This window comes from Epinephelus lanceolatus, chromosome 18, assembly GCF_041903045.1.
Source record: "Epinephelus lanceolatus isolate andai-2023 chromosome 18, ASM4190304v1, whole genome shotgun sequence".
In the NCBI taxonomy this organism is placed as follows: domain Eukaryota; kingdom Metazoa; phylum Chordata; class Actinopteri; order Perciformes; family Serranidae; genus Epinephelus; species Epinephelus lanceolatus.
The window spans coordinates 27,266,985-27,289,506 of NC_135751.1; the positions used below are offsets into that span (position 1 = coordinate 27,266,985).

General features: G+C 41.0%; 4 protein-coding genes across 5 annotated transcripts in view; 3 read left to right on the plus strand and 1 right to left on the minus strand.

Moving 5' to 3' along the window:
• lmtk2 (lemur tyrosine kinase 2) overlaps positions 1-17,309 on the minus strand; it is a 40,507-nt gene extending 23,198 nt beyond the window's left edge. The window contains exon 1 of one of the 2 annotated variants that reach the window (XM_033644597.2): positions 17,200-17,309. Coding sequence is in view for 1 of the 2 variants with exons in the window: in XM_033644596.2 (XP_033500487.1) it covers positions 4,154-4,256 (103 nt within the window). In the remaining variant the exon portion in view is untranslated. Of the gene's footprint in view, positions 1-4,153; positions 4,720-17,199 lie in introns of those variants that run through there. The other variant, XM_033644596.2, reaches the window with a different exon arrangement.
• On the plus strand, positions 5,812-9,726 carry pvalb5 (parvalbumin 5). Its single transcript, XM_033644603.2, has 5 exons — positions 5,812-5,966; positions 6,488-6,564; positions 8,643-8,775; positions 9,083-9,192; positions 9,448-9,726. Exons 2-5 carry the CDS (start codon positions 6,504-6,506, stop codon positions 9,468-9,470), a joined length of 327 nt encoding a protein of 108 aa, XP_033500494.1. The 5' UTR covers positions 5,812-5,966; positions 6,488-6,503; the 3' UTR covers positions 9,471-9,726.
• LOC117268281 (parvalbumin beta-like) lies at positions 13,087-15,811 on the plus strand. Its single transcript, XM_033644602.2, has 5 exons — positions 13,087-13,238; positions 14,103-14,171; positions 14,408-14,540; positions 15,195-15,304; positions 15,527-15,811. Exons 2-5 carry the CDS (start codon positions 14,111-14,113, stop codon positions 15,550-15,552), a joined length of 330 nt encoding a protein of 109 aa, XP_033500493.1. The 5' UTR covers positions 13,087-13,238; positions 14,103-14,110; the 3' UTR covers positions 15,553-15,811.
• Positions 17,310-17,416: 107 nt separating the features above from the next.
• Positions 17,417-19,723, plus strand: LOC117268280 (parvalbumin beta-like). Its single transcript, XM_033644600.2, has 5 exons — positions 17,417-17,568; positions 18,198-18,264; positions 18,910-19,042; positions 19,196-19,305; positions 19,428-19,723. Exons 2-5 carry the CDS (start codon positions 18,204-18,206, stop codon positions 19,451-19,453), a joined length of 330 nt encoding a protein of 109 aa, XP_033500491.1. The 5' UTR covers positions 17,417-17,568; positions 18,198-18,203; the 3' UTR covers positions 19,454-19,723.
• Positions 19,724-22,522: the final 2,799 nt, after the last annotated feature.

The window sequence follows — 22,522 nt, forward strand, 5'->3', positions numbered from 1 at the left end:
GAATTAAAGATTAAATGGGTCCATCGTCAGGATGCAGGCCCAGCGGATGGAGCTCTAACTGTAGATGTGTACTTACAGCTGTTTAGGTTATTCCCACCCTTGTAATTTATCACTGACATCAGAGGGGAAGTAATGGGCCTTATTAAGTCTTAGATGGTCTACTGAAGGTTGTACTCGGTTAATCTGGAAGATGCTTTCCCTTGAATTTCAACCACGTTTGCCCAGTTAAAGGGTTTTTTGGGAGAGAACAGTTGGATGTTGCATGCTGTAAAACCCTCTGAGGCAAAATGTGATTTGTGATGTTGGGCTTTATGGATGAAATTGGAATTAAATTATTATTACTACAGCCGTTTAAAGGATGCTTTGTGAACTACAATGAACTTTGACTTGACCTGACTAATCTGCAAAGCACTTTCAGTTGCCTTTGGGTATAAAATGTGCACATAAATAAATTTGCCTTGCCTTTGTGGTGCAGTTGTAAGCCGAGGGAGCAGGAGGAGAACTGAGAGCTGACGCAGCCCGACCTAATCGACCGAATCTGCTTTACATGCCTCAATCAGGACCACAGACTACACAATATTTTACACTACAACAAGTGACACATCAGCAGCATAAGGAGAGGAAAATAAATGCAGGGAGCAAGCCAGAGAAATTAATGTTGTCTGGAGGGAAGGAACAACGTCAGAATAGGTGAACAAAGGCGATGAACAATGTGGCGTGCCAGAAACACCACTGGGCAATTTCCTCCTGCAAGATCTTCAGTGTGAGTCACAGGCAGTAGTTTAACACACATTAATACTGAGTCAAATTTACATATAAACCTCTATTTGGACATTTGTTAGTTAAACTGGTGAGGTGCAGACCTACAGGCACAGTTTACAGTTTAGGTAAACATCAACCCTCCATAAACATAAACGTTTACAGCAGGAAGGAATATCTGTTGCATGCATTACTGTACTGTCACCATGTCACGCAACAGACCGCTCCCGCCTCCACTACACCCTGATGCGTACCACTACAGCCTCATACTAAGACAAGGAAACCCCTGACTTCAGTCTTTCACGATGCTATGCAGAGGAGGGACTAAAAAATAGAAGACAGACTTCGCCTGAGTTTAAGTTATTTTCTGAAATCACACATCCATCAGATTAAATCATTATCAAACTGATACCATCTAGACTGATCCTGGCATAAGACCATCTGCATATGAAATACATATGTTTCATAATTCTAGACTGGCAAGAATTTCGAGTATGATGAATCAGAGTGAGCTAATGATAAACCAAAACTTAAGCCCTGTTATAGACAGATCCAAAATATGTCACATGTGCCTATTTTTCACAAAACACTTCCTCCATCTCCAGTTTATAAATTACAAAACTAGTATCTGTCATTGGCAGGAGTAATCGTTCACAGAGAATCCCAATTGGCTTTAATAAAGCTTAACTTCCCAAGAATCCTGTGAAAAACATTTGGCTGTAACTGCAGGCAGCTTTTTGATACAAAAAAAGCCTTGTTGTCTGTTTCAGCAGAGCAACAGGGTTCCAAGGCAGTGCAGGACTCCCAGTGAGGCTGCAGCAGCAGTCAGATAGAAAAAACAGGAGCTGGGTCACGGCAGCCCTACATGGGATCAGTTCTCCTCGGTTAGGCCTTATCTGAGTCATGGGTTCATATTATGACTTGGCAGGCCCCGCCAAATGACTCAACTGGTTTTTGGGACCAATACGGCAGGGAGCTGCCAGGTCTTATTTCGGTTCCACTGCATATTTCAGTAGGCATTCACGCAGAGGAGGAGCTGACCCATTTTTGCAGATTTCACCCACCAGTGTGCACAACAGTGGATGTCTGCACTTTCAGTTATGTACAGGATGAGGGATGGCATTGTCTGGCTGACATGTTTGGGTTCTGCTAAGATTTGTCTGGCTGCTTCGATAGGAAGCACTGAGCTCCATCGATCAAATGAAGAGCAATACTTAGGTCGCTTGTAGGGATCCGTATTAGCAAGACTGTGTTCTGTTATTTTCAATTATAAATTAGCAATATTTTAACTGTTAAAACACACTGTTTATAGACTGGTCAACGGTGCAAGTGCTGTAAAATCAGCATCCTCTGCAGCCTAGAGCCTGGAGTAGTAATGTAATGTACATCCATCTGGACTGATATCTTGATTCAATGATCGATGATCCAATACTTTCGATGTGAAGTGAAAACATAGATACATATCCTCTCTTTGAGATACGCCTCATTCTGAAATTCCCATGGCACATCTGTGTCACCGTTTCCATCCCAGCGCACCTCCTTCCTAACATTCAATCAATGCTACCGTGCTAGTGCCAAGCACATCATGTCAAGCTCCCAGGAAAATGACAATGACGAAATTTACTGACACCGTCTCATATCAATCAAAGGCCCCTGAATTAAATCAAATCAAACCTGTATCATGGCAGACTTTGTGATATCAGCAAATATCATATCATTGTCCAAAGACTTTGCATAATATATTGTCGCATTGAAACTCGTGATTTACACCTCTGGCATGGTTGTGGAGGGTTAAGGCCAATGTCCACTTTGACTAACAGCCCAGACATGCCACTATCACCTGGCTGTTACTACAGTTAAAACATTGACACTTCCCTTGAAGCTTACCCATCTACCTTTACCAATGTTTGATGTAAACACAGCACACCTCACTTAGAGACAGGCTTCGCAAGTGACTTTCCAGTTCTTGATCTTATACATATGACCTCGCCTGCAACTCATAACTGAAAAGAAAAACAGTATAACTGCACATCTGTACGAACTGGAAAAATGAAGACTGGTTAAGTGGAGCAAAGAGCAGATTGCACTGTAATAAAAGCATAAAATGCATGCTCATATTGCCACATGACTCTCCTGTATGCTGGATTATGATAAGCAAACAACCCTGTTGCTAATCATTGACTGGCGGTGATAAGATTGGAATGTGTTACGGTTACACATTACCGATCCCTACAGGATATTCACATCTGCATCTCTCACAAGGAAGCAGGTTGACTGAGCCTCTTGTACGAAAGAGCTGCAAAAAAATGAAAACACTGAAACAATTTCCTTGTCTCTTCGCGGATATATGGCATCCACAACATTACTGGTGTATCAAGTGATAATATCTGGAGTTGGTTCATCTCCTTCAATTGGTGTGACATTTATGAATGAATGAACATTGAGGTGAAATCAGTGAGAAGCTGTCACCAAATGTTTTATCATCTTTACCTCATACATGACTCAAATGATCCTCCAATTCATCCAGTTACAGAACTGTAATCTGGCATGTCGCACAGCCTGCCAAGTAAAACAGCTAGAATTGAATAGTTTTCACACTTCTCTCATTTCTGTTAATCTTAACACTGGCAAGAGATGGCAAACATTTTCCTGCCATAAAAACATTTTCATTCATTCTAAAACAATCAGATGATCACACCCATGGCTAATTCTGTGATGTCAGCAGTGTGAGGCCACTATTATCCTCATAAAAGACGTTATTCAAGGTTCACTTCAAAACCAAAAAGCAGTGTTTCCATGCTGGTAGGCCAACATCCAGTCTATTGTCCCATAAACGCAGTTAAATGTCAATGACTGGACCAACCCCACTCACAGATTAACATCTGTGTACCTGCAGTTACAACAGACTGTATTATATTAACTCAAACACATCCCTGCTACCTTGAGGCTGATTGATTTGTGTTAAATATAATCAGACATAACCCAGACTGGTTAATAAGTATTTTCTGAGTTTTGTTAGAGGAAGAGTGTATGGTTTCTGTTTACCTATTTGCTGTTAGCAGAGTCGTGACGATGATATGCTGTTACTGTAAGCATTATTTAAAGATTCATCACTCCATATATGCTAGACAGAATAAACTACCATTTCAAATATGTTATTAAACAAACACTAGTTGAAATATCCATATACAATGATAACAGTCTTTACTGGTTAGCATCAAATGCAGCCAGGTTGTTGTGTTGTTAGCCTTTAGCTGCTGATTAGCACCCACCCCAAACAGCAAATACGAGCTAACAGAAACATCTGCTAGCTAAGCAGCTGGATAGACAGGAGTTGTAGTGGACAAACAAACAGTCTCTTATCTGTGTATCAGCTTACAGTCAGCTGTCTCACCTGATGTGTGAGGATACTGAAGAGGGGCACCTTCAGACAGCCAAAACGCCGACAGGAAAATCCCACTGGCCAGCAACAAAACATATCCATGGCGGCTCTCCATCCTCCTAGCTTAGCTAACAAAATGTTAGCTACTCGGAATCGTCGTGCTAAACAATAAATGGCTGATTTGATACTAAATAGCGTGTTTCAATCATTGATAATCACATTAACGTCAGCGTAGGCTACATAAACAAGCATTTTTTCGGTCTGTTTAACGTTAGCTACTCACTGTTAGCCGGCTAACTAGCTTCAGCTAGCATGTAAATGCTAACAGTTTCAGCTGACGACAGCAAACAGCGCTACGAAATGTAGTGTCCCGTTGTCCATGGAGACAAAAGGAGCGATCACCTTTCACGGCCTATCATATTCGGTGTATGTACCTTAGTATTATTTAAAAGAACACAGCTAAAGGAAATTAATCAATAGCCCTGACTATCATGAAACACCTCCCCTCCAGAGCGCCATGTTCCTGTACAACGTCACATCACGGAGTGAGGCGTAAATCCTCAAATGATTGACACGTTATCGAGCCAATCGCAGCGGAGAATGCCCTCGCGTTTTGCGCGCAGAGCCAATCAGCTTCGAGCTTTATTATCAGTCACGTAAATCCAGTGCTTTGTATCAAAGCTGAAGAAAGCTTTTTACATCTAGTCACTTGCCAACCATGTGAGGCGCGTAACGCTGGTTTGGAAAGACGACCTGTCTGTAATAAATGTTTATTTTTGGATTTACGACCAACCATAAACTGCCAAGCGACATTTAATAGGTGGACAGGGTTATTTGACTGGTGCTCTATTGCTGGCACAAGCCTGGATATTGTTTTATTTTCTGTCTTGTGATATCACATGAATATAGCTGGGTGTAAGATTTACAGGGACACTTTATATCCCCTATTAGTGAATACTCATAGCTAAACAAACAAAATCATATTTTTCCTATCCCAGTTTTTCATCCTATTTTTTTCCACAACAGCCACAAAGACAGGAAAGATGGTCTTGAACAGACAAGTTGTTATATATCACAGACAGCCATACCTCTATGTACCTCCTCTATGTACCTGTACGTTTCAAGCCAAAGAACATGATAATTGATTGAGGTGTGAAAAAATCTTTAAATAAAGAATATATCACCAGATTTAATTATTGCAATGCTCTGCTTGATAACAAGACAAACTCACATATTCCCCCTTTGTTATATATAGCTTAGACTCACAACAAGAGAGCTGCATGTACATGTGTGTGTTTAATGCATTTTTTTTTTAAGATTACCAGACATAATTAATAGTAAAATTAAGCACACATGGCTGATTGATAATAATCACATTTTTCTTATGGACTGAGTTCACCTGCATCTTTGTTTTATATAATTATTCCTTATTAATATTAATATGAACATAGTAACAGCTTAGTTTTTGTAGCAGTAAAAGCAGAAATGTTAAGATAAATCAAATGCAAAAATCTGCACTAAATTACATTTATATCTGTCAAATTGGGGTAGTAATATTTTTACTGTATTTTTTCTTGTGCCTGCAAGTTTACACAACAAAATGAGTGAGAAAATTATCTGCTCTGATTAACTGATGAAGGAGGAGGAGGCATTCTGTGGCGTGGGGGAAATCTCCCTGGGTTTGAGGACAGATACGTCAGGTTGCTTCTTGCACTCTGGATCACGAAGCTGCAAGAGAGTGTTGGTGGCTTTTAAGCACAAAGCAAGAGAAGCAGAGATCTGCGCATCACAGGCAACAGACAGTGCAAACCTCACCCGAAGCACGGTGAGTACCAAGCCTTTTTGCAAATTCATGTGCACGGCAATGTTTGTGTGAGGATAGCTGGCAGTTGTGTGTGTTTTTGTGCCTTAAAGCATCTCAGTTCTTTTGCTTTCAACAAGGGGCGAATAAAAATTAAGATGCTCAAGTCCATGTCTGTGTTTGCTCCTTCAAGTTGCAGCAACTTTCATTTTGTGATCATGAGGGAATTCTCATATGATTTAGACCATGTCATATGATGAAATATATCTGTTTATTTCACTGAGATAATTTGCATCTTTTGTTAATCTAGTTGAACTTGACAGGTCAAAATGGCAAAGCCCCACTGATTAAAGATACCACTCAGCACCTTGTTTTTCGAAAGTGCTGCTTTACCTGAAGACACCCCACAGAGAAATAATAATGCTAAATATATCCACAAGTTTTGATCTGACAAAGACTGTTATCTGACAGCAGAAAACACCTGCACCACTTTCATTTACTGTCACTTTGCATTTCCTCCGTGCATGTGTGTTTGCACCCCTCAGGCAGCTACAGAGGACCATGGCATTTACAGGGATGCTGAGCGACGAGGACATCAAGGCTGCGGTCCAGGCTTGTCAAGGTGAGTCAGACAGCACACGCACGCTCACACACAGGGGGGAGTACACACACTTTACAAGCATCTAATAATTAACGGAAGAACACATAAGTGAATATGAATCCACTCACATAATGCACAGGGAGAGAGAAGAGGGACATTGTCATTCCCACAAGGGATACCTGTATGATGTGTTGTTCACAGTGGGGGCAGGGAGCCTCAGGTAACCTGGCAGCCATGTGGCAGGAGAGCAGACACCACCCAGATACCAAAGTGTTTATGTTGAGCAGAAACAGCCAAATCACATACAGCCACTATCATCCCAGAGCACTTAATCATTTATAGCTGGCAATTATGTTTGCATGACAAGGCGGACACATCTCAGCCCCTCAGATTGATATCAAATGTCAGCGCTTATGTGCTCTTAATTCAAGAAACCCCACCCTGTTAGCAATGTTTCAGGCAAAATAACATTAATGTATCAAATAAAAGAGGTAGTATTTATGTGATGTATCATACGTATGCCGACGACACACAACTCTATATCTCAGTGTCATCACACGACTACAGTCCCTTACTCTCATTGAGTAACTGTATTCATCAAATCAATGACTGGATGTGCCAGAATTTTCTCCAGCTAAATCCAGAAAAGACAGAGGTATTAATTTTTGGCCCTAGAAATGAAAGGGCAAAGATCAGCACCCACCTTGGCTCTATGTCATTGACAGCTACAAATCAAGCCAGAAATCTTGGTGTTATTATTGACTCAGACCTGAACTTCAACAGCCATTTAAAGTTAGTTATTACTAAATCTACCTATTACCACCTGAAAAATATAGCTAGAATTAAGGGGTTTCTGTCTAAACAAGACATGGAAAAACTTATTCATGCATTCATTTTTAGAAGGTTGGATTATTGCAATGGCTTATTTACAGGCCTTAACAAAAAATCAATCAGACAGCTGCAGCTGATTCACAACACTGCGGCCAGAGTCCTTACAAACACCAGGAAACTGGACCATATTACACCGGTCATTAAATCGCTACACTGGCTTCCTGTGAGTCAAAGAATAGATTTTAAAATCTTACTGCTGGTCTACAAACCCTAAATGGTCTCGGACCAAAATACATGCTTGATCTACTGGTTCCCTACGAAGCATCCAGACCCCTTAGGTCATCTGGAACAGGTTTGTTGTGTGTTCCAAGAACAAGAACCAAGCAAGGTGAGGCAGCATTCAGTAATTATGCTCCTCACCTGTGGAACAAACTTCCTGTAGATCTGAGGTCTGCTCAAACTGTCAGCTCCTTTAAATCAGGGCTAAAAACACTATTGTTTACTGAAGCGTAGGCTTAGATTAAATACTTACCTGCTGTATTCTACTGCCCGTACTTTTTAACTATACACTGCTGATTTATGCCTTTTATTATTCTACTTCTTTTCTTATCCTGACTGTTCAATGTATTGAGCCTGTTTTTATTTTATGTTACTGTATTTTATTATTATCACTATCATTCTCAATTTCTATTTCCCTTTTTAATCGACTGTTTTTATTGTTTTAAATTGTGTCTTGTTGCTTTTAATATCTCTGTAAAGCACTTTGAATTACCTTGTGTTGAATTGTGCTACACAAATAAACTTGCCTTGCCTTGCCTTGTAAGAAGTGATGGGAAACTGAAATGCTCAAAGTGTAAAGGTATAATTGCTCAAAGTGTGGCTGCAAGCCTTATTCATCATGTCATTTTCAATGACATCCTAGATGAGAATTTCCACTTTGAACAGCTTGATAAATAAAGGGCTTTTAACATTTAGGTTTGCAATCAACCCATGGGCGAAATTCAGTGTGCTTTGACTGTTTCAATGGCATAATGCCATAGCCTATAATGGTATAAGACAGTGATGCGCTACGGGGTGTATATTGGTAAATGTCATCGGTTGAAGAATGAAAGTCATCTGAGCGAATGAGTTAATGCGACATCTCTATTCAGTCGCTCACCATTCTTGCTTTCTTGTCATTCTGGGATCGACTTCTCACTCCTACATCTGTCTGCCTCTCTTGCTCTCTTCGTCTCTGTCTCTCTCTCTCTCTCTCTTTGCCTCTGTAGCTCCAGGCACATTTGACTTCAAGTCGTTCTTTGCACAAGTGGGACTGACCGGCTCATCTGAGGCAGATGGAAGAAAAGTGTTTACCGTCCTGGACCAAGACAAGAGTGGATACATTGAAGAGGAGGAGCTCAAGTAAGGGTTGTGTGTGTGTGTGTGTGTGTGTGTGTGTGTGTGTCTTTGTGCATGTGTGCTACATCTATGTTGTAACTCCCTAATAGCCCACAGGCAGAGGTCAGTGTATGAATGGAGCAGCATTACTGCTGTGAATTAACTCAGTTAATACATGAGGGGGAGGGCAGGCGACTGAGTGATGGGGAGGGGGATTGGAACTGCTCAGAAAGGCCTAGAGGGGGAGAAAATGGCATCAGAAAAGATAAAGTCTATGATGATATGATGACATGTCTGAACTTATGGCTGGTATTTTGTATGCACCCATCAGACGGTTCCTTCAGAATTTCTTTCCGGAGGCGAGGGAGCTGACTGTGGCTGAGACCAAGGCTCTGATGGCTGCAGGTGATAAGGATGGTGATGGCAAGATTGGGATGGAAGGTGGGTGCGTGTAAAACATCCAAAAAAAAAGAAGAGGCTGTCAGCAGCCGTCTGTGCAGGGGAGCTGTCCATTACTTAGTGCTGAAATTTCAGTCTATAAAAAGAAGCACATACAAATCCACTATAAAAGTAAGCACAGAATAATTTGTTTGTTTAGTCATCCTGCTTAACCATAATGTTGTGTGACACTGGCGTCTTGCCTGGAGAACTTGTTAATCTCTTCCTAAACCCACTGTTTCTGTTTCTCCCCCACAGAGTTCTGTGATATCCTGAAATAAAGAGAAGAAGCATCTTTGACCATGACTGTCTTTCCCTATTTTAAGATAAAGGATTTCTTAGGGGAATCCTGGTTTTCCAGATTGTTTGATGCAAAGACCAGAAACCTTGGATATTCTCTACCTGCCTGCTGCTCTCCCTGTTGATGTGATACAGTAATGCGTAAGATGTTTGGTGGACAGAAGCTGGAAATTAGTTGTGTGTGTTTAATCAAATGGGTACCTGGAATGGGTTAATAAATGTGTTGGAGATGGGCTACCACTGTGTGCTGGGCTTTTTTTTTTGTCTGTCTGTAACGGACAATACATTAAGTGTCCCATATAGGCTTCAACATTTCATTAACACTTCCTGTAGAGGCATCCAATACATCTTTAAGAAAAGTTAGAGATGACTAACAAGATTAGCGTATGGTAAATTATTAGAGACTAAATCACGCAGCATAAAATGACAAATACCACTGGACAGCTTTAATCCTAAAATATTTAAGATAACATAAGCTGAGTACCTATAGACTTAGCCATACACTACTTCTCTCATGTCACTGACACCATGGATGGATTAGTGAACAGCCCTACCAGGCACAAGCTCATGGGCCTTAAGTGTCAGAGCCCCCCTGGCCTTCACCAGAAGAAATGTCACTTGAAGAAACACGTTGCGACCTCGAGAGACTCAAAATGACCACAATGAGGCACAAAATGACTACAAAGATACGCAAAACAACTGCAAAGAGACACAAAGTGACTAACAAAGACAAGTTCAGAGGGGAAACAACCACAATGAGACACAAAATGGCTACTTAGAGACACAAAACAACCACAAAGAGACTCAAAATTACCATTTAGACATGCAAAACAACAATAAAGAGAGGCAAAATGACTACAAAGAATGCAAAGCACCTATGAAGAGCCTTGAAATATGTAGACAAAAAGTGAAAAGCAACTACAAATAGACTCAAAATGACCATTTAGAGACACAAGAAAACTACATAAAGTGAAAAGCAACTACAAAGAGACTCAAAATGACCACTTCAAGACACAAACAACTACAAAGAGATGTAAACAACTACAAAGAGACTCAAAATGACCACATGTAGACACAAAACAACCACAAAGAGACATAAACATCTACAAAAAGGACTCAAAATAATCACGTAGAGACACATAACAACCACAAAGAGACGTAAACAACTACAAAAAGGACTCAAAATAACTACTTAGAGACACATAACAACCACAAAGAGATGTAAGCAACAACAAAGAGACTCAAAATGACCACTGAGAGACACAAAGCAACTACAAAGAGACACAAAATGACCACTGAGAGACATAAAACAACTACAAAGGGATGTAAACAACTAAAAAGAGACTCAAAATGACCACTGAGAGGCATAAAACCACCACAAAGAGATATAAACAACTAACGAAGAGACTCAAAATGACCACTGAGAGGCATAAAACAGACACAAAGAGATGTAAACAACTACAAAGAGACTCAAAATGACCAATGAGAGACATAAAACCACCACAAAAAGATATAAACAACTAATGAAGAGACTCAAAATGACCACTGAGAGGCATAAAACAGACACAGAGATGTAAACAACTACAAAGAGACTCAAAATGACCACTGAGACACACAAAACAACTACAAAGAGACTCAAAATCACCAATAAGAGGCATAAAACAACCACAAAGAGATATAAACAACTAACGAAGAGACTCAAAATGACCACTGAGTGCCATAAAACAGACACAAAGAGATGTAAACAACTACAAAGAGACTCAAAATGACCACTGAGAGGCATAAAACAGACACAAAGAGATATAAACAACTACAAAGAGACTCAAAATGACCACCAAGAGGAATAAAACAACTACGAAGAGATGTAAACAACTACAAAGAGACTCAAAATGACCACTGAGAGGCATAAAGCAGACACAAAGAGATATAAACAACTACAAAGAGACTCAAAATGACCACCGAGAGGCATAAAACAGACACAAAGAGATGTAAACAACTACAAAGACACTCAAAATGACCACTGAGAGACATAACAACCACAGAGAGATTCTAACGACTACAAAGAGATGCAAAACCACAACAAAAAGAGGCTAAACGTCTATAAAGTCTGTTTCTTGCTCCTGTGTATTACAACTGGTTTGGCCCTCTGCATGCCTGTGCCCAGGGGCCCATGGTCTCCTAATCCGCCTATGACTAAAACCCATGGAAGTGCGCTGATGGGGGCTGTCAACCGCAACAGACAGTCACTGGCATGATTGCCATGGTGAGGAAAACCACATTCTGATTCACGGCAGAGTAGCTTATATCCTAAAACCATTCTCAGTCCAATTTCACTGTTCTTGAGAAAATAATTTGTCCTAAAATGGGGGAGTTTTGCACTTTAAATGAATGGGACCCCTACTTAGGACACATGACTGCTTCCACAAAAATTCCCAACATTTTCTTTATCAGGATCATTACTGCCTTCTGCTGGACGGATTTCAAATTCCTGCAGACCCAGGTGGAGATATCCACCATAAGTATGGATACTTTCTTTTGTATAGCCTAGAGAACCGAGATGAGTGAGTGGGGTTGGAATGAGGTTAACAGTTGGGGGTTTACATTTTATAAAGAGGCCATTAAGTTCAAGAGGGATGTTTATATCTGCATTAATTAAGTTAGACAGAAAAATGAGCTGCGTTTTGTGCCACGTCAGAGTAAACTGAGTTGTCAACATATTGCTAACTTGTTCACGCACGCAGTCGCACAGGACGCAAAAATAGTCTGAATGATTGGTGCATTCCACTAAGGACAGGGATCCGGTGGTGCAGGCCCCACTCATGCATGTGGAGCTCATGTGAACCACATGGAAACATAGAATAGCCTTGCTTTTAGCTAGTTAATGTCAAAGGACAGCAGATATACCATCTGCGATCATCTCATAGGGGTGCTGAAACTCCAGCCCTTCATATGCAAGAGCCTTACTCCAACGTTTTATAATGAAGTCATAATAAAACTGAGAAGAAAGGGCTGCTAACTGTATGGGAAATAAAGCTAAAGCAGACTGCAGGCAAGCGCATCAAATAATGCAGATAAAACATGCCATAAAGCTCTATCATGCAGGATAGACGCTCATGTATGTGCTATATGGAGCATTTTACCGGTAATACACACTATGTCTAACAAGCAGAGAGACATAATCAGATACAAGGAGATAAAATGCACCACTGCTTCTGAGGACATGACGTTTAAGACTGCGAGTTCAACACTTCCTCAGTTCATTAAGAGAGTGAACAGAGGTTAAATTTGGCACCGAGTCCATGGTGCACATTCATGTGACATTTGGCCCCAACCAAATTAGGGGATCTGACCCATGGCCTACAGTAGCTCCATCCTCTCTCAAACATTTCTTTAATAATCTCAGACGAAATGTACAACATCAGAATCAGCATCTTGGATGTTGGTTATAAATCATGCAAGCGTAACATGTCCCGTGAAGTCAGTGGGCAGAGTGCCTGCTCGGGTTTCCACACGGCAAGCTATAGGCCTCCGCGAACGCACACATGGTCCATCCTCATTTGTTCACCTAAAAATAGGTTGAGACTACTTGACACATTTTTTTAGAAACCCATACATCTCGGTACCTGATACTGAGACTCAAATCTCTGTAAATGGTGTTGCTCAAGGATATATAAGAGAGAAGGGGGACGCTGCTAGTGGCATTCACTCGAGTCCGCCTTGGTTTTCACTCGCCTCAACGCAACCCAAAGGTGAGTGAGGCCTGCTTCTGACAGTTTGCACTGGGAGGAAAAGCGCACCGAGACGAGGAGATCCTCTTGGACTATAACTGTAGGGAGAAATGGAGCTAACATAGAGAGAGCAACATGGACCACAGGACGAATCAATCAGTGCGCAAAGGAGGCCGTTTGGTTTCAAGGGATCAACGTTTGTGGATGATAATTGCGCGATTTTACTTTACTTCTTTTAAACTGGATGCAAAATAATATCACATCCAAAGCCACAGACGCGTTCGACATCACTGCGTTTCCTAAGCTGCGTTGTTTTATTTGTGGCAGTGATTCATGTTGCAGTGATTTGGCCTCTCAGTGGGAGCATCATCTATTTAGTGCCATGGCAGCTTTGGGATAAACAGAGCCTGAGATGAGATGACATCCGGAGGCAAAGAGTAGCTCTTTAGCCCACTATTAAAGAAAAGAAACAGGGCTGGGGATACTGCTTGTCAGCTTTTGCAAATTAAAGCAATTAATTAGTTTCATCATAACCTAAACAAACAAGTGGCTTTGAACATATTTTAGGTTTCTACACGATTCCCAGTACAGTGTTGTGAAGCCAGAGGAGAAAAAGCCTTGTTTAATTCTTGAAACTTAACATCTGGCCACTGAGGCATGCTTTCAGGTTCAGTTTGATGATTGAAAAACACTACTGACTCATCAAACCCTCTGAGTACCTCCTTGGGGCCACTGTATTTTAGGCCCCTTTGAGTAGGAGAACCTCCCAGATACAAACTATCAGTGACTCTTGCTTTAATGAGGGATATTTGTAATGCAGCAATATGACAATTTTGTGGGATTTGTGATGCTTTTACTAACCCTGAGTCTTCTTTCCTCCATCAGAATAAAAAATGGCCTTCGCTGGTGTCCTCAATGATGCTGATGTCAAAGCCGCTATTGCCGGCTGCTCAGGTGAGCCTCATTATCACACAGCAAACACACTTTATCCACATTATTATTACTTGCATATCATGAATTGTCACAATGTATATTCATTAATAAAAAAGGACTGACACAAATTGGCTCACAATATACTGAACTAAACTGCCAGCCACATTTATCACATTAAAGCAACACTGAAGTCCTATATGTGTCTATATGTGTAGCCTGTCGCAGTGCTAATAATGGTGTTAAAATGCTCGTTCCAGCCGCCGACTCCTTCGACCACAAGAAGTTCTTCAAGGCATGCGGCATGTCCGGCAAGTCCGCTGATGAGGTCAAGAAGGCCTTCGCCATCATTGACCAGGACAACAGTGGCTTCATTGAGGAGGAGGAGCTCAAGTAAGACACTTGAGCAATTCACACTTAAGCAAGCAATGCCTCAGTGGTTCCAAAAATATGCACCAGATATAATATTACTGCGGCTTTGAGAAAAACAAGGGGTAGCGATAGGTGTAGATTTCAGGGAGGGGGGGGGGGGGGGGGGGGCACGCAAGAAACATACACCTGTCAAAATTTAGCACTTGTGCATTTGTCCCCTCCAATAAACACTTGGAAGTAATAGAGGACTTTTATTTGACAAATTAAAGGCCTTTTCACTCTTGATTGGTGCATTAAATTCACTAGAATGCAGAAATTTAAGTGTTTGATGCTCAAACTCATCTGGTGGAGGAACCTCAAACCCCAGTGTTAACACTTTGGACTCTTTACCGTCATTCAGACATTTGTCTTAGTTTGGCTTCAATCTGGGGGTCAAACTACCCACTTACCTACAGTAAAGTTACTAAAGAAAGGCCACGTTTACTGAAGCCTGAAGGTTTTACGACGTCATATGTCTAAATCCCTACAGACGGGCTTGTTGTCACATTTGGCCTTGAATTCTTAAACACTGAGAATGTTTTTAAGGATCCTCATTCTGCATGCTCAGTAACTTACAACCAGCCAAATCAGAATATACTGAGATGTTCATTAAACTCCTGTTGTTTCGTCCACCAGGCTGTTCCTGCAGAACTTCTCTGCTGGAGCCAGAGCCCTGACTGACAAGGAGACCAAGACTTTCCTCGCCGCTGGTGACAGTGATGGTGATGGCAAGATCGGAGTCGAAGGTGAGACTTCTTTCTTTCCTACCTATCTTTGAATGTAGCAGAACACAGCAGAGACGTACAATCCTGATACTCATTGGCTAATATTTAACACCCATTCACATATTGCCAATATCTGCACAGGCTCAAAGTCTTGGCCAGAGATTGGCTCCAACTAGTCTGATGACACAATAATCTGAGTACATTTTGTTCACCACTAATTGCACTTTTGTTCTACTTCCACAGAGTTTGCTGCCCTCGTAAAGGCATAAATTTCCTCGACCAAGATCCACTTCTTTTCATGGAACTGCGAACTCCCTGCAAGCTTCAGTAATCATCAGCTGACAGAATATTTTTTATACCTTATTTATGAGTTGCCTGCGGAATATTTCTAAACAAGGAACACATATTTTACTGTGAAAGCTACCCAGATGTGTTAAATTGTTCTGAAAAATGACTTGTGCAAACACCATCTGCACTTTTGAGGAAGAGTGAAAAACCAGGAATAAATACTCTTTTGGTGTAAACTCATCTCCTTCAGGTCAGTCGTCTTTGTTTTGGTAAGCTGTGGTGTATTATACAACTCAACTGTATTCACATAGCTGCGGTGATGTCAGCACAAAGCGTTGAGGGAGGAGGCAACCTGCCAGGGATTTTGAATACTGGGGAGATGCAGTTGAACTGGCCTGCCCAGCACTTGTTCTGATAATTGGTTAATGAGAAGGGGAGTATAGCTGGACTGAGGCCACGAGCTGGCAAACATATTGGGAATAGCCCGGGGGCTTTGCTCATATACTTCCTGGATCCAGGGAGGTTTGCAACAGATAGCTGTCACACATAGTGTAATTAGGTGGTCTGTTCCAAGGTCTTTTTCTCCACCAACTGCTGAGTAGTCGATTACATGATGTGCTGTGGCAACAGGAGGGCTATTAACAGCCACTGTTGCATCAGCAGGACCTTTGAATCTGGTGCATAGATGCAAATCTTAAGTGATATAAACGGTTCCTACATTATTCAACTTATTCGGTTTTCTTGAAGTGGTTATATAAAGCTTAGTGATTGTTGACGGAGGCCTTTAAATAGACTATCAGTCATGTTTAAGTCAAATTACAATGTAAGGAGAAGCTACGAATGCTCATGTCAGCAATATGTAAACCCTCATCCCTATCCGATGACACTTTTGAGCTTGTTACCATCAACCAGTGGTCATAACAGAAAGAGACATAGTGACAGCAATGTGCTGTCCCCTGACCTCACAGAGCAGTGCTGCCACCTACAGGTCGAAATTATTCCCAGCAGTACCAATGACAGAAGAAATGGGAAGATGAACCATTGAGAATATCCTTCTCTTTCTTTATTTTACTTAAAGGTTACAAAAAGATTTGATTGCATGATCATTCCCTTGTGCTTTTAAACATTTGAAGCTCTTACAGTGACAAAAATGGTACACGGGCTGGCAAAGACAAGGGCTCATGTGCAATAAGCAATAGAAGAAGGGGTGTTTCCAAAAAAAAAAAAAATATATCGTTCGGTCCACTTTGACTAATTAGAACAATAATAAATATTTTTCTTGCCAGTCGAAATGAAACTGATAGAAATTTGGAATTGACACCATTTCTATACATCATAATGACTGTTGTGTGCTTGATTTAAATGTAAATATACAATTAGAATTTACAAAACAACCTCCCAGATACAGGCTGAATATGACAAAACACAAACGACTGCACTTAGAAAATGCAATGTGACGCAAGCTCATTGTGGTTGTGAGGTAGGAAACTATAAGACATACAATATCAATGTTAAACATAAAGAATACACTTAGTATAATAGATAAATTCACTAATAAATTCATGAACACATTAGTCCAAAACAATGTCTTACAAAACGAGGGAAAACATCAAATTAGTGCCACTTACGCCGGCTCTAACGCATGCATGCTCCGTATCCCTCTTGAATACGGCTGTGTGATGTCCAGCAGCACTTCCAATTCGTCCTTCTCAGCAGTGCACAGGCCTATTCTTAGCATTAGGAGGGGGGGGGGGCATTAAAGACTTCTTCAAACGCACCTTTTAAGCGTCTTCATTTGTGAAACTTAAAATAGACCCCTCTCTGGCCGCAGGGCGAATTTTCGCCACCCCCTTCTCGAAGGTGTCAGTTATCTTATGCCTCAGATTTCGATGGAGTGAAACTATAAAAAGGTCACCGGGAGCACCGGGAAGATCACTGCAGTCGACTCGAGACTTGTCTGTATCATCTGTACCCTACAAAGCAAAGACAACAAAGAGGTGAGTCTGAATGAAAGAAGGAGGGAAGAAACACGGGATCCTTGCAGCAGCTGCAGCATCACGCTTGGGCATCTTTGAGAAAATGTATTTTTTTTTCTCCAACTTTTAATGTGGACTTCGAACTGCAAACTGCAATGCAGCATCCAAAGAAAGGGTTTTGCGGGGCTTTCTTTTGCGGGAGCTGCATGGAGACATGGATTACTACTGCTCAGACCTCCCAGCATCTTTAGGGTTGCAGTAGGGAACAAGTGCTACCAGCCTCTCGAATGGGATTTGGAAATGCAACATCAAAACCACTCAGAAAGAAGTGGATTGAATAATTCTAATTTATTTCTATCTCATTTGGAATAACTAACAGCATTTTAAAACAGAGAGTTATTATGTCTTGTCAACTGCTGTGTAAATTATGGAGAGATGCTCTGCTGCTATTAATGATATTGTGATTAATGTCTATTTAAAGTCATTCATTACTTGCTTTAAAACACAAAACGAATGTGAATATAGTGGACTATACTCCAAGTAGCCACCAGTGTCTGATACAGAAAGATCCCAGGATGGCTGACTAAATCATCCTATGTCCTACTTGAGTATTAGCATATAAAGTAATCGCTTGTATTTGATTTCTGCAGATCGAAATGGCCTTCGCAGATGTACTGACTGATGCTGACGTCGCTGCAGCCCTGGACGGATGCAAAGGTGACGTCAAGCTTATTTATAGAGCAAATTTAGAATCAGCAAACTAAGTGCTTTACAGAGAGATTAAATAAACTCAAACACAGATACAGTAAGAGAGTAAGTAAATTGATAGAGGCATAGAACATCTTGATCAAGCAATGGTGCACACAGCAAAGTAAAATAGAAGCAGTGACCAAGAGGCTATAGAGAAGAGATGGGTCTTTGGATGGGTTTGAAAGGTGTAAATGGAAGGGGAAAGATCTAATGTTGACACTGTAAGGTTAGTTTAGTTCAAGGCCGTAGTCATGTCACCAACACTGAAGGGACCAAATCTGCCAGTTGGGTGGGTGGATGGGGGATTGGAGAGATTATTGAAGTCATTTTCCAATTTATACAACTAAAAGACACAGAAGGGAAAAATGCCACTACTTTTGAAACAGTGACAAATTAAAGCAAAATTTGCAGACCAAGCAGATGCAAGCAAAAAGACCTTTCTGCAAACCAAGAATAGACTAGACTCTAATCACCTCTGGAAGATGCTTCTTTAAGTTATAACTATACAATCACAATCAGAGCCCCTCCTCTTGTTTGGAGCATCACTGTGCTTTCTGTCCATCTACTTTTTCTGTGTGTGATTAAAGTCGAACATGCATGCATTCGTTTCAGACGCTGGCACATTCGACCACAAGAAGTTCTTCAAGACATGCGGCATGTCTGGCAAGTCCGCTGACGATGTCAAGAAGGCCTTTGCCATCATCGACCAGGACAAGAGTGGGTTCATTGAGGAGGATGAGCTGAAGTAAGACACACACTTAAGTACTTTCACTTCCTTCCCCCTAAATTGATACCCACACATCAGAGCAGCTGACTCAAAATACTCAAAATCAATATGAAGTATCTCTCAGCCAATGGGATGGTCCCTGGACTAACCGTGCGTTTTGTCTGTCTGCAGGCTGTTTCTGCAGAACTTCAAGGCTGATGCACGTGCGCTGACCGACGCCGAGACCAAGGATTTCCTCAAGGCCGGCGACACCGACGGTGACGGCAAGATTGGCGCTGAGGGTAGGCCCACACTACACTCTCATCAACTCTATCTCATGCACACTGCTAACAGCATCATTTTCGTATCTTTGAATGGGAAAAGGAAACAGACGCCAACTGTGTGTTCTCTTGTCTCCCTGCAGAGTTTGCTAACTTGGTTAAGGCATAAAGTGGCAACTGACCAACAACACCTGCTCTGATGGAACAACAAAGCCCACGTCGACCTCCCCACGTTTTCATCTGAATATAAATAATTTTTATACATTTGCTTAAGAGACGTTTCCTCCTATGCAACACACTGTCCAAAAAATGATGATTGTGAATGTCGCTCGGTTGTGTTCATGTCTTAAATATGAATTTTGCTTACTGTAAAATCTATGATGCACTTTCCAGGTACAAACGGTAAAAAAAGAATAAATATTCTTTTACTGCGGTCTTATTTGGCTTTCAATCTTTGTTTATTATTGGTTTTTGGTGGATTCATGAACATCTTACAAACTCAAAAGTGAAAATGCAGTCTTTCTCATAAATGGCATACATCCTTACATGCACAGCATATAAAGGAAAACCATGAATAACGAAAAAGAAAGCCATGGTAATAATGATACCAACTGGTGATGTAATGGCCCACTTAACCCCCCTCTCTCAGCTACACACGCATTGACAACAAGTTAAGTCTGGATACACATAAAATGCGCTCAAACACTTACAGTACACATGATTTATCTGTATGTCCAGTCATGCAGTTCCAACCTTCAGCCACTAGATGGAGTTACGTCCATTGCCAGTATGACTTGGGGCACAGACGCACCTTACAGTCAGTCATCTGGCAATAAAAACGACAACTGTTTGGACATTTGATTCTCTCACTTCAAGCAGTCCATGCAGAAGAGCCTGGCTGTACCTCAGGGAGCCTCTAGGGAACACATCATGCATACATGTATAGATTAAATTACAATGCTACTTTAGGAAATTACTTTGATGAGTTTTGAATGTGAACATATACCAGACTTAGGTACATCTCACTCATGACTTGCATAGTGGTTGCCAGAAGTCTTCCTCAGACATTCACTCATATTCCACAAGACACTCTGAAGACCTTTACCTTCCATATTGTCGAACTTATGTTAATCAATATTCATTGCACTACAGAGGACCATCTATTTGGAACAACCTTCTTCCAGCTCTACAATCATCACCTTCATATTGTTATTCAGAAACATCTGAAAAGGACTCTCATTTGCAAACACTTTATTGATTTATTTGTAATATATTTGTGGGTTTTTTTTTTGTAATTTGTACATCTTTAACCATTTTGTAATACTTCTCAGTCTTTTCTTTTTACGTATGATTGTTGTTATTTAATAGGAGAGGCATCTTCATAAACATTTTTTGGCTTCTAACCTCTCCTGCACAATGTTTTCATTTTAAATTTCCTTTTCCTGTATTTTTGTATGTGCAAATAAACTGAACTAAACTAAAATTATTTTTGAAACCATTATTTAAAAATCTAGTTGACTTTAAGTAGCCTGATCCCAGACCAACATGTTGCAGAATAGACATGTAGTGATGAGTATGGGGAGGGTATGACAGAGTTAAAGGAATACTTCATCCCCAAGTGGCAAACTCCAGGCCTAAAAAATGAAGCCAACTCGAAAGTGCCAAAAACTGCAGCTCACAGAATGGCTGGCTCCAAAACAGAGTCAATTCTCATGTTGAAATGCCCAACTTTACAGCTGAAATAAACATGTTTACAGCCTAGTACAAAAAACAGTTCTGGTCTCTATAGCTAATTTTAACAAACTGTATGGGGTGTAACTTAAAGTCTTAAAGTTATGTGTAACTTTAAGACTTTAAGTTACACATATTTAAGGGCGGGCTGCTTTGAGTGACCTGCTGTCTGCAAGGCCTCTACAGTCAATGAGTTAGATCTACTCCTTGCTCATCCACAGCTCCGCTCCCAAATATGGTCACTTCTGGCTAACCAAGATGGCAATGGCCGAAAAGTGGAAGTCGAGGCTTCAAAATGGCAGACCCCAAACTAATGGGTGCAACACATTCTCACTTTAACCGCATCGCATACAGATGTTTGGTCATGGACCTTCCACGTACACATACCACGTGAAAGGTACCCCGGATGCGCTGGCTGTTGACATTCTGGGGCGCCATGTCAACTTTAGCCTGTTACATGCATTGTCTTCTGTCAAATACACTTCCATTTTCACAGGAAATCTAACGTTTACATGCAGTCTCTTTCAAAATAAAAACACTACCTCAGTACAACAACGCAAATTAATGTTTCTTTTCCACCAACAACCAATGCATGTGGTTGGGTTTAGGCAACAAAAGCATGTGTTCAGGAAAAAAGAACAAGGTTTGGCTTTAGGATCTTACAGGACGTGAACTCCGCTCTCCCTGGTGAAAGTATTGTGTTTGCTGGATGCACCCTCCCTCCCACCCTACGTGGACTTTTGCTGGCTTAACTTTCATTCTTGTCCCACCACGTTTCCCCCGCCGCCGCCAAGTACCGTTAAACTAGAACAGAGACCTGCTGCGTATAATGTCAATGTTAAAGGACAGCTTTTTTCATCAGTGTCTGACGCTGCAAGTCACTGCCCAGGTGCCAGATTACGACAACTTGGGAGTGAGATCGGGTTGATGGGTGACATCACCGGGGCTACTTTGTATCATATTTTTACACAGACTATGTTAAGCAGGGAAATGCAATGCAATGCTTTGGGGACGTTCTGAGCACAGGGCTGGATAAGTAGGTTAAAACTGAGCTTATGCTGCATGATTTGTGTGAGAGTTTGTAAACAGATGTTTTAATATATTTTTGCTGTTGTTAAAGGTGGACCCCAATGACTTCAATTCATCAACAATGTTTGCCTTTTTTTTTTTAATTCTTCATTCTCCATAAAGAAATGTAAGAAAAACAACATGTTCATTGAGTTCAACTTAACATGGAGTGTGTAATTGATATACAAATAGTCATTTGGTGGATGAAGTGTTCCTTTAAGTCATGTCTTATTTCCAAGAGTCTCTCCGTATTTCCCCCAAACCAAACCGTAACCTGAACAAGGCTAGAGAGACAGAACAGGAAGGGTATTCCTCTCGGCCAATCCATATGTCCAGGAGTGGCACTTGTAAAAACATTAGCAAATGTAAATGAATAAATGATCGCGCAGTAACAGTAGCCTATAGTCTGTGAGGTATCAACATGGCGCATGACATCATG

Coding starts and splice junctions, on each gene's coding strand:
- pvalb5 (XM_033644603.2), top strand. CDS start 6,504: ATGGCATTTACAGGGATGCTGAGCGACGAGGACATCAAGGCTGCGGTC. Junction 6,565..8,642: donor TGCGGTCCAGGCTTGTCAAG/GTGAGTCAGACA, acceptor TTGCCTCTGTAG/CTCCAGGCACATTTGACTTC. Junction 8,776..9,082: donor ATTGAAGAGGAGGAGCTCAA/GTAAGGGTTGTG, acceptor TGCACCCATCAG/ACGGTTCCTTCAGAATTTCT.
- LOC117268281 (XM_033644602.2), top strand. CDS start 14,111: ATGGCCTTCGCTGGTGTCCTCAATGATGCTGATGTCAAAGCCGCTATT. Junction 14,172..14,407: donor CGCTATTGCCGGCTGCTCAG/GTGAGCCTCATT, acceptor TGCTCGTTCCAG/CCGCCGACTCCTTCGACCAC. Junction 15,305..15,526: donor TGGCAAGATCGGAGTCGAAG/GTGAGACTTCTT, acceptor CTACTTCCACAG/AGTTTGCTGCCCTCGTAAAG.
- LOC117268280 (XM_033644600.2), top strand. CDS start 18,204: ATGGCCTTCGCAGATGTACTGACTGATGCTGACGTCGCTGCAGCCCTG. Junction 18,265..18,909: donor AGCCCTGGACGGATGCAAAG/GTGACGTCAAGC, acceptor CATTCGTTTCAG/ACGCTGGCACATTCGACCAC. Junction 19,306..19,427: donor CGGCAAGATTGGCGCTGAGG/GTAGGCCCACAC, acceptor GTCTCCCTGCAG/AGTTTGCTAACTTGGTTAAG.